The sequence below is a fragment of the Alligator sinensis genome, unplaced genomic scaffold (genome assembly GCF_000455745.1).
Source record: "Alligator sinensis unplaced genomic scaffold, ASM45574v1 scaffold471_2, whole genome shotgun sequence".
Lineage (NCBI taxonomy): Eukaryota > Metazoa > Chordata > Crocodylia > Alligatoridae > Alligator > Alligator sinensis.
The window spans coordinates 413,419-424,742 of NW_005842143.1; the positions used below are offsets into that span (position 1 = coordinate 413,419).

Consider the following 11,324-nt stretch of genomic DNA (forward strand, 5'->3'; position numbering starts at 1 on the left):
CCACCCTTGCTTTTTAAACAACAATCTCCAGTCTTGATTTATGGGACAGGTTTTACTACTGACATTTCTATGACTGAGCCTTTTTGGGAGGCTGAGCTAGATGACCTTCCCTTTCTGGAGGCTGCGCTAAATGACCTCCTGAGGTCCCTTCCTGCCCTACTGTTCTATGATTCCCACTCAAACCATGTAATTGTCATTACTCTGTAGCCCAACAGCATCTCCAGTTCTATCTACAGGGCATGACCATTATCCACCACCCCTCTGTAACTGGACATGGTGGCAGTTTTCCTTACCAGTGTCTGGGTCACAATTTAATGCTCCTTGACAGCTACAAGGCACACATGCACTGAAAGGCCCAAGACTGGGGGATTCCCTCTTGTATCGAGGAGCACATCTTTCGCAGAACTGCCCTTGGTACCCAGTAGGACACTTGCATTGTTCTACCCAGGTCACTGGGGCTCCAGAAGTGGGCTGTGCTGACACCCAGGTCACGTTATCCATGTATCCTGTGCCTGGTGGGAGAGAAGATACATTACAGGCAACCAGCAGCTTTCACCCTAAACTCCTACACCCAGGTCTCTGGCAAAATGCAGCCTCACCTGCTCACGCCTGTACCAGAGAGGAGGGGGGTGTCTTCTGTGCATACGGCACTTTTATCCAAAGAATGAGCAGGATGATGATTAGAGCAAGGAACTGGGAATCAACCTGTTCCTGTTCCCAGTTCTGCCACTGACTCATTGTTGGCCCTAAGCAATCTCTTACCCCCACTATGCCTCAGAGTTCCCCCATTTCTAGGGCAGTCCATTTTACTTACCACATTACAGGGTGGGGGCAACTCTCCACCTCACAGGGTGGGGCCCTCACCAGTTCTCTGAGATCAGGATGGCCATGCAGGTGCATCCCTCCAGATCCTCCCTCCCCACTCACCATATACTCCAAATGTGGCTCGGATCCGCAGTGCTGTCAGGTTCCCCAGGAGCCTGCGATACTCAAAGTAGCTCAGCTTGGGACTCCATCTGCTGCTTGAGTGCTCGTCCAGTCTGCCCATTAGATATGAAAAGGACTGAGAAGTTATGGACAACAAGTAAAGGCCAGTCTTCCTGCCTCCTCCCTCCAAACTCATCTGAGTGCAAAGAACCTGGAAGCTGCAGAGTGATACAGGTACTACGGAAACTAAACTAAGCTGGGAGCTCCCTGTTGTCCTCCCGTTTTACCTGAATGTATATGTCTTGCTGATGCCACAGGGCAGTAACTTTCCATGAGGCAAGAGGGGGGCAGTGACTCTCAGGCCAGCTCCCTCCAGGACCACATCACGTGGAGAAGGATGACGTCCCCCTTGGTTCACACGGTAATCAAATGACAGGGTCTGACCATAGCTCAGCTGCTGGTTTCCAAGAAACTTGGCTGCAGAGGAAACAGGAGACCAGGAGGTCAGAGGGCTAAGCCTCCTCACTGTGAAGTCTTAGGCCCAGACTCAGGAATGTACCAAGAGCAGGATGGAACAGGAATCCATGCACTGGAAAGTCCCACTATTAGTCATGTCCCACCCTATCTGCCAGGATCCCCACCATCCATCTTGGGAAATGAGCCTGGGTTATCCAGTGTTCTGACTCTCTGATGGCAAATGCCCTGGTCCAATCCAGCTCCTAGTGCTGAACCTTGCCCTGGGACTCAGTATAGAGCATTTCTAACTGCCTTGCATCTGGGAAGCACCTTTGTGAATCCACCAAAGAAGATTACTACCATCCAATCCCAGTGCTCTAGCCTTCATGGGCTGGAGTCGGCTGCCATGACCTCACTTCACTTGCTTCATGCCAACCTTGAGCAGCTTACACCATAATGCCATGGGGAGGCAGGTACACTGAAGGGGTTAACACTTGTCCCAGAAAGCCAAAACTCCTGTGCAAATGGAAACACCCACTTCTCCCCAAAATCTGAACCCAGGTCCCAACCCATTCTGGACATGGCCATGTGTGAATGTGTTGGCATGGAAGAGCAGGGACATATGGCAATATCTGTGCTGCTTTGCAGAACTATGTTTCCCTGTATGGTGCATCTTCTTGTAGTACGACCCTTCCTGTTTCACAAGCTCACACACCTGGTGCCAAAAAATAGATTGGTTCTGGCCACTTTGCTGTGATAAACACATCCTGATGACGTGGAGACCACTGGAGCTCTACAGGGGACCCATCAATATAGACTCCTCTCCAGCCCTCAGCATCTAGAATGGAAACAGAGGTACGTTTCACCCAACCACTGGATCTAGGAAACAGCAGCTAAAGAAAGGCTATAGGCAGGACTGTGTGGTTCTTGGGCTCACTTGGGTCATATATGATCAATCTCTCCTGCCTTATGGACTACTGTTCACCCCTCCCCCTCCCTAGGCTGATGTCTTGACCAATGCACATACTTCCCTATGTTATACACAGGCACTTGCCTTGATAACAGTGGCCAGGTGAGTTCTTTGTATTCTAGCAGTGCCTATTACCATAGGTGTCCAGACTGAGAGCAGAGGTCACCTGACAGAGAGCAGTATGGAGTTAAATGGACATAACGCTCTCAGACTTGTCTTCAGACACTGGTCCGTTATGATCAGCAAGCCAAGGGAGGATAAGGGCTCTTATGTGGGAACTGCTAACCAGAGAGTACTCTGATGAAATTAGAGACATCACTGAATTAAAAGTTCTTCTGAATGATGTTCTCCTGATATTTGATAGGTTCACAATCACTGAGCGTAATCGTCAAAGCGGAATTGTACCCTTGATTCCAGGAGTTTATGCCAACTGTAGATATGGCCTACCAGTTTGTAACTATTAGCCCCTCCTCCTCCCTTTCATGCTCCACCCCCACTCAGTGACATGTGTGGCAGGTGACAAAGCCAACCTTTATTAGAAACCTGAATATTTCAATGTCTCAGGTCCAAGGTTATCAAGGTTGGCTCCCCGTGACCACAGGGAGAAGGGAGTTCAAGAAGAGTGGTTGTTCCTCAAGGGAGCGATCCTCAATGCACAAAGTAAGTCTATTCCATCTTGGAGGAAAGGCAGCAAGAGGGCACAGCAGCCCCCCTGGCTCTCCAGGGACCTAGCAAACCTCCTGAGGCTAAAAAGAAAGGCCTACAAAGGATGGAGGATGGGAGTCACCTCCAAGGAGGATTATTCTGCACTGGTCCAGTCCTGTAGGGAGCAGACCAGGAAAGCCAAGGCTGCAACTGAACTCCAACTAGCTTTGAGCATCAAGGACAATAAAAAGTCCTTTTTCATCTTATGAAACCAAAATGGGTATATAATTTCCCCTCCCACCATGTTTTCCTAACTTTTTTATTAAGGAAAAATTATTAGGAAAAAGCCAACCTATTAAATAGGTACTTTGCATCAGTCTTTCATCAGCCCCATGGGACGCCCATGCCCGCTACAGGGCCAGGAAGTCCGGGTGAGGGTGATCCCCTGCCCTCCATTAATGCTGACTTTCTGAAGGAACATCTTGAGAAGCTGGATACCTTCAAGTCAGCCAGCCCTGACAATCTTCCCCCCAGGGTACTCAAGGAGCTGGCGAGCATCATAGCCCAGCCTCTAGCACGGATCTTTGAAAACTCTTGGCGCTCTGGTGTAGTGACCGAGGACTGGAAGAAGGCCAATGTGGTGCCTATCTTCAAGAAAGGGAGGAAAGTGGATCCAGCTAACTATAGGCCCATCAGCCTGACTTCTATCCCGGGGAAGATCTTAGAAAAGTTTATTAAAGAGGCCATCCTTAATGGACTGGCCGACGCCAACATCTTAAGGGATAGCCAGCACGGGTTTGTTGCGGGTAGGTCTTGCTTGACCAATCTCATTTCCTTCTACGACCAGGTGACCTATCACCTGGACAAGGGAGAAGAGATTGATGTCATATATCTTGACTTCAAAAAAGCCTTCGATCTGGTGTCCCATGATCGCCTCTTGGAGAAACTGGCCAATTGTCGCCTTGGGTCCTCCACGATCCACTGGCTGGAAAATTGGCTCCGGGGTCGGACCCAGAGGGTAGTAATCGATGGAAGTCACTCATCGTGGTGTCCTGTGACCAGTGGGGTCCCCCAAGGCTCTGTCCTTGGACCCATACTGTTCAACATCTTCATTAATGATGTGGACACTGGAGTCAGAAGCGATCAGAACTGGCCAAGTTCGCCGATGACACCAAACTTTGGGGCAAAGCATCCACACCAGAAGACAGGCAGGTTATCCAGGCTGACCTGGACAGGCTCAGCAAGTGGGCGGACGAGAATCTGATGGTGTTCAACGCCGATAAATGCAAGGTTCTCCACCTTGGGAAAAAAAACCCGCAGCATCCTTATAGGCTCGGCAGTGCTATGTTGGCTAGCACTATGGAAGAAAGAGACTTGGGGGTCATCACTGACCACAAGATGAACATGAGCCTGCAATGCGATGCGGCGGCTAGTAAAGCGACCAAAACGCTGGCTTGCATCCATAGATGCTTCTCAAGCAAATCCCGGGACGTCATTCTCCCCCTGTACTCGGCCTTAGTGAGGCCGCAGCTGGAGTACTGTGTCCAGTTTTGGGCTCCACAATTCAAAAAGGATGTGGAGAAGCTTGAGAGAGTCCAGAGAAGAGCCACGCGCATGATCAGAGGTCAGGGAAGCAGACCCTACGATGACAGGCTGAGAGCCCTGGGGCTCTTTAGCCTGAAAAAGCGCAGGCTCAGGGGTGATCTGATGGCCACCTACAAGTTTATCAGGGGTGACCACCAGCATCTGGGGGAACGTTTGTTCACCAGAGCGCCCCAAGGGATGACGAGGTCGAATGGTCACAAACTACTTCAAGACCGTTTCAGGCTGGACATAAGGAAGAACTTCTTTATTGGGCAGGGGGCTGGACTCGATGATCTTCCGAGGTCCCTTCCAGCCCTAATGTCTATGAAATCTATGAAAAAAATGAAGTGTGCTCGAGTCAAAAGTATGTATGCTAAAGAGAAGTATGACAGCATGTTGAATTAAGAGCACCCCACTGGTCCACAGGGTCTGGGGTTAGAGGACTGTGAGGGGATCTTCTATGGGGGATGGTCTTCTACCTCTCCACCCACCCCCAGAACACCAGGTGAAAGGAGAATTTGCAGTCTGCATGCCAGAACCCCAAACTTTCCATAGGGAGTAAATTACAAAGCCCAGCAATGCAAACACTGAAGGTGAGTTTTACCCTGCTGGAAGTTGGAGGTGATTTTGTGGACACTGTAATTTTCTGCGCTGCTACACGTGGTTGAATGCCCATAACAGAAGCACTGGGAACATCCCTCGGGGTTTCCTGCATCCAGGTTATAGTAGCCCAGCTTGCACCTGTGTACAAAATAGCATTAACCCTGCCTTAGTTTTACTGTATATCATCACAGCACATCTGACATCACATTCTGGATGTGTCCCCTCATCTGCTGTAATGCATGTGTAAGTCTGCACACAGCCATGAAAGGCAAACAGCACAAAGCACACTGGCCATTTAAAGACCGCAAGCTCTGAATGCCATGTGGCATTGTGTGAAAAAACTCATTACCACCAGCTAAATCAAGGATTTCTAAAGAGATAGGTGCTGAGCTCCTTGGCTCCAACTTCAAACACTTGGCTCCTATATACACATGCAAACAAGTGCAAGCTTTCATCCCTGGGCTGGATGGGCACCTCCCTGCCCGCCCTTTGTCCTTATCTGTCTTACAGAAGGGAGGAGCTCCTGACAGAGCACAGTTCGTACCTGAGGAATGCACTGCAGCAGGTCTGGGGAGGATCCTGCCTTGCAGCTCCACCTGCCTCAACACAGCTCTATCTCCAGAGATTGGCAATTAGCCATGTATTTCTCCTGGCTGCGGGTGGTGCTGGGACTGGCTTTGAAAGCTCACCTTTGGGGCACTTTATTTTCTTTTACACAAATATGAGGCGGAGGGAAAATGGGACTTTGCTTCTGCAGCACAGCTGATTCCTAGCTAGTGTGTACATCACATGAGACATTTGTCACTCACTACAATTATCCTCTATAATCAGGCCCCCAGAATAGACCCATAGGGCATTCTTGCAAAGGGAAGTGACAAGTGCTGAAGGCTTCAGGCCCAGTGATGGTCCCTGGAAAGCAAAGGTCAGGCAGTATCCCTCAGGCCTATGTGGCAAAAGTTTTGGGACTCTGGGGAGAAGGCAGAAAGGGAAGCGAGGGAAGGTGGCTTTGGGACTGACTAGAAATTACTTCCTGTGGAGCCAGGTAACATTCCTCCTCACTGATCTGCACAAAAAAACAGGCCCCTGGGTCTGCAGTGCTTGTTTAAGAGTGAGCCTTTACCAACCACTCGGTGGAAGCACTGAGCAAGCGCACTCACCTGTCACATTGCTCGCCTGTGGTGCCTGTCTTGCAGAAGCAGCGTCCTGAAATGCAGTGCCCTGTGCTGCCAGCTGGATCACAGACACACTGAGAGCTCCTAAGAAAGAAACAAGAGTCTCTGATTGATTTGCAGCTCAGTTTAACAAATTGCTTATGCATGGTTAACACACGCAGCAAATACACAATGCAGTCTCACCAGCCTACCAGTGGAGCAGCCATTCTGGTCAATGCACGGGACTTACCACACTGCAGTGGTTCTCAGCCCTTATCTACTACCTAGACAGACTGCCTCCCTATTCACTAACAAACACAACAGGATGGTCCCTATTCCCACCACTTGTTCACAGAACCCAGGCTGAGATCTTAGTGGACGCTGGACCAGGCCTGTGGTCCAGCTAGGCCAGCACTGTCTCCAGCACCAGATAATTCAGAGGGAGGTGCAAGAAAGAAGCCCCATAAGGGCAATTCTGGGACAACCTGCCCAAGCAAAAGGTTTTGCTCCTAACCCCTGGCTCTATCTTGAGTAATATATGGGAGCCTGACCATTTATAGCCCTACTTTATGTGCATCATGGTAATGTCTAGAGTCTCCAACCAGACAGGTGTGTTTTAGTGCCAGGTGCTATTCAGACATCAAGACAGAGTTTGTTTTATTTATCACATCTTGTCAAGCTCTTAGCCTCAGTGAGGTCATGTAGCTGTGAGTTCCACAGGTTAATTGTGTGCTATGCCTGGAAAGGTTTCTCTTCCACCTGCTTTGAATATGTGTCTTTAAGCTTGAGTTAGGCAAACAGAACTGGACAAGAGCAGAGAAACCAGTACAGGATGAGTGTTTCCAGGATCTGTGGAGGTCAGAGGCACTTCACCTGTGGAAAGGGACACCATTGCTGCTTGAGCTGAGTGGTACACTGGAGAGCTATGGTAATGTCCACTCCCCCTTCCATCCTTACAGCCAGCATGTGATTGCTTCTAGAATAACAGCAGCAGCAATTTTAAGGATTAGGGTCATAGATACAGGCCTCTCCCCATGGTCTCATGACCAGAGAGGGAGAGAGATGCTGTGATAACATAAATTGTCCATACTGACCAAGGATAAAGCTCTCCAGCCATCATATGCTCCCTATAAATACTCAGATAGCACTGGAAATTTGCTGCAGAAAAGGAAACTCTGAAAGGACAGTCCTGCCAGCACAGTTTGTATGTGGTACTTACGGCAGCTGTCCATCTCCCCTGCTCCCAGCCCCTGAGAGAGAGGTGAATTCTAGCTCGCATCGGTCACATTTTTCTCCTGTCATGCCCGGTTTGCAGCTGCATTGGCCGTGGTTATCACACTGTGGGCTGAGGGAGCCTGGAGGAACAGGAGAAGCAGAGAATGAAATAGTGCTTACCATCATAGACTTCTCAGTAGTTACCACCCCACCAAGAGTATCCCCCGGGAACATAAGGGGAAATTAACAACACTTGCTGGAGCCTTTCAGGGAATAAAAATGGAAAACTTTCCTAGTCTAAGGCAAATTTCATCATTAATTATGTATTGGTCTATAACCAATTCCCTCATTTTTGCAGGACGGGTATCAGCTATCTGACTTCTGGCAGACTCCTTCATTTTAATCTCTCTCCTGCCCTTGCTTCCAGTTCCCCACATGAAACGGGCTCACAATATCAGTTTTTGCTGTGGAAATTGTTATGACATCCCCCATGAAAGTTGGAGACTTCAACCAAGGGACTTCAAGTTCCTGCAGCTTGGGACTTCAAGCTGTGGGAACTGAGGGAATCTTAAGGGATCTTCTGTGCTACAGTAATTCCAGTACTATTACATAGGGACATGACAGACTCAAGGAAACACCAGATAACCAGAGATTTGCTTCCTTTGTGGTAGATCCTATGCTTGTATAAACTGGTGTAACTCCAACTTCAGTGCAACTACATTAATTCAAGTCATCTGAGGATTTGGGCCAGGACATTTATTAAGTTTTTTCACAGGACATCAGACTTGTACCATCCTTCTGAACTGGTGATCACTGTCCACCCTGGCTGGGTGACAGGGAAACAGAACAGAAGTTAACATTCCCACCACTATACATTCACAACATATTCTGTATCCTTTTCTATTATAGTACTTGGGAGACATTCTGTCCTAGATTTTTAGCCAACCAGCAATTAAAAGACTACCTCTCGACTTTGCTGGTCAGGCACTTTTCAGGTTTAATGAGCGGTTGTAATGATTTGATTTCTGTGCTTACAGACAAACAACATGTTCAGAATTTCCATAGGATTCTCAACCTGATATTTATGAAACACCAGTTTTCCGCAGATACAAAAATCTGATCACCACCACCAGGACTGGCTCTACAGTAGATATGCAGGCCACATCATCACTGAAATATAGTGAAAAACGTTGAGAAACCATGAAGGCCCATCTCTTGTCACAGCATGAGTTCTCATCTGTTCCATAAGCAGTAGAGAAGACATTCATGTCATGTGCACTTTATCTATTATCCCCTCCTAGAGTAGCAGTGCAGATGGAAGGCAGGAGAGTATGGTTTTACACACCAAAGCCTTCTCTTAATCCACAAAATTGTACATCAGCATTGTTGGCTTTTTTATACACCTCCCACCCCAAGACACCTTGCTTCAAACTTGGGAGTGATCCTTTCACTCCCATGATCCAGTCACAGTCACTCATCTCTAGCAAAATTGCCAATGACTGCAAAATGTGATAGGACATTAGACTTGACTCCATCACTTGGTGGAAGCCTTTTAAATCCTTCTAGCAGGCTTTGGTTAAGATCCTTTCTGATGTGAATGCCTTTTCCCATGGGGTCTGGTCTGAGACTAAAAAATACATTGCATGAGGATCTCTGAACAGCCATCAAACATTATCAACTTTGGGTCACCCCCAGCTTGTGCTTGCTGACAGCCCCTTACAGATGGCTGATGTTAGAGCACACTACTCATTAAAAGTGACATGGTGACCTTCTGACATGCTGCAGAGGGTGAAGAGAAGTGGCAATGGTAAAACCTGCATTCTGACCTCACTCCCTTAGGTAGCCTGTTGCCTTGCGTGCCCCTGCAATGCCAAGCCCCATACACTCCCCATCTAACCTATGCTCTGAGGAACTTGCATGATTTGCTGTGAGGCACTTAACTGGGCTATGATTCTTCCATAGACGTGAAAGGACTGTGGAGGTTGAGTTGCTCTTATTCAATTCCCCTGTCTTTACTTGCACTGTCTTAATCTATAGGTGGCAGGAGTGGGGGGTGATTACAATTCTGAATTTAGGAATTACGTTCAGCAAACCTAGTCCTGAGTGAACACTAGCTTAGATTCCATTTATGTCAGTACGCTCTGGTGGCAGCCTTTCTAGCCAACATGTGAAGCAGGACAGTTTCCAGAAGCTCTTCTGGGCTGATCTTACACCCTTCTGCTCTAGGTCTGCTGGACTTGCAAGAATCCTAGCTCATTCAACAGATTTAAATGGGCCTGGTTGGGAGATGCTCAGGCCTTGTTTGCGCTCAGCTGCCTCTGCCACTTGGAACTCTCATGGCAGGCAGCAGCCACCACCACCAAGATACCAAAGCGAGTGCACACCCATGCATTTCTGTTGGCCCCATATGACTTCACCACAGCTGCTCATGCTGTGAAAATCCTTTCACAACATCGCACTGATAGTGACAAATGGGACCATGCAGCGTGACCATCACAGTGGCAGCTGAGGAGGGATGTAGCTTGGGATCCATTTGGTTTAATCCACCAGAATTAGGCCCAAGTTGTAATTGCCAAAATGCAGCAGCTCCATGACAGCTGTTGGATTTGGGCACTTCTGGACCAGCTCTTTTCCCTTCATTCACTCTCCTCCTCCTCTTTCCTAGGCTCCTCGCTGACACATTCTTGCATCTCTCATACCTCTCGGGTTGCAGCTGCATGGCAAGCAATGTTCTCCATTTTGCTGGTGGTAGAACCCCTCCTTGCACCCTTCGCAGCGAACCCCATCAGTATTGTCCATGCAGTTGAGGCAGCGGAAGCCATTTCCTGTTTCTCTGAGCAGGTCCTGGTCAAAGATGCATTGCCTGGACTTCCCATTGCAGTCACAGACTGAAAAAGCAAAGAAAATGGCCATGGTTCAATAAATTAGCACCTACCGAGAAGGAATCAGGTTTGCACTTTAAAGTTTGCATGTGTGCGCCTAGTGAAGGGCACCAGACAAAGTGCCCTGGAAATCAAAGCTACCTATTTGTTCACAGAACAAGTACAGACAGTGCAAACATTCAGTTTGTTTTCCCCACTAATATGACCCACCCAACACCCAAATGAACCACTTCACCACCCCTTCAGGTCTCTAGTCTCTCCGTCTGCTGACAAGAGTGCCAACAAGACTCAGTTGCCCTGGGTTCTTTTGTGATGTGTACTACTGGGAACTGAACTAGATCACCATAAGGAGATTTTTCTTACTAAAAACAAAATCCTGAAGCTAGATTCATAAAAGACAAAAATAACCCATTAATAGAATCCAAGCAGTACAATGCCACAATGGTGCTCATAATATAGTGTAATGGTGAGCTGGGATGGCAATGCACTTGAACTACCCCCTGCCCACCTCATTTCTTGTAGTTGCATTGGCACCCTGCTCATCAGGAGCACTGAGTCAGAGCCTGCATTGGTATAAAAGCCACCTCACTCTATGCAAAAAGAGATTTACCCCAGCTGAGGATCCAGCCAGTTGTTGAAACTTTCTGAAGCTATTGCAGAGAAAACCAAAGGAAGATGACTGACGATAATATTCAAGAAAGTAAAGATACCGTTTCCATGGTAAGAAGGGGAAAATATCAATGTTTACTATAAAATAAGAGAGGCAAAATTCAGTTCAGCATAGAGCTGTCTCTAGCATAAGGACAGTTTATACATGTTCAGCATTTTCTGTTGTAAGCAAAAGCAGAAGTAAGAAACCAGAGGAATGAGAAACACGGCAGTGAGGGAAAG

General features: G+C 48.0%; 1 protein-coding gene across 2 annotated transcripts in view; it reads right to left on the reverse strand.

Moving 5' to 3' along the window:
* LAMC2 (laminin subunit gamma 2) overlaps positions 1-11,324 on the reverse strand; it is a 33,272-nt gene that overhangs the window by 13,434 nt on the left and 8,514 nt on the right. For both annotated transcript variants that reach the window (XM_025206184.1, XM_025206183.1), the window contains 8 exons: positions 10,251-10,439; positions 7,556-7,691; positions 6,343-6,441; positions 5,187-5,323; positions 2,099-2,221; positions 1,215-1,404; positions 928-1,040; positions 294-512 (listed from right to left, as the gene is read on the reverse strand). In XM_025206184.1, coding sequence (XP_025061969.1) covers positions 294-512; positions 928-1,040; positions 1,215-1,404; positions 2,099-2,221; positions 5,187-5,323; positions 6,343-6,441; positions 7,556-7,691; positions 10,251-10,439 — 1,206 coding nt within the window. The remainder of the gene's footprint in view (positions 1-293; positions 513-927; positions 1,041-1,214; positions 1,405-2,098; positions 2,222-5,186; positions 5,324-6,342; positions 6,442-7,555; positions 7,692-10,250; positions 10,440-11,324) is intronic.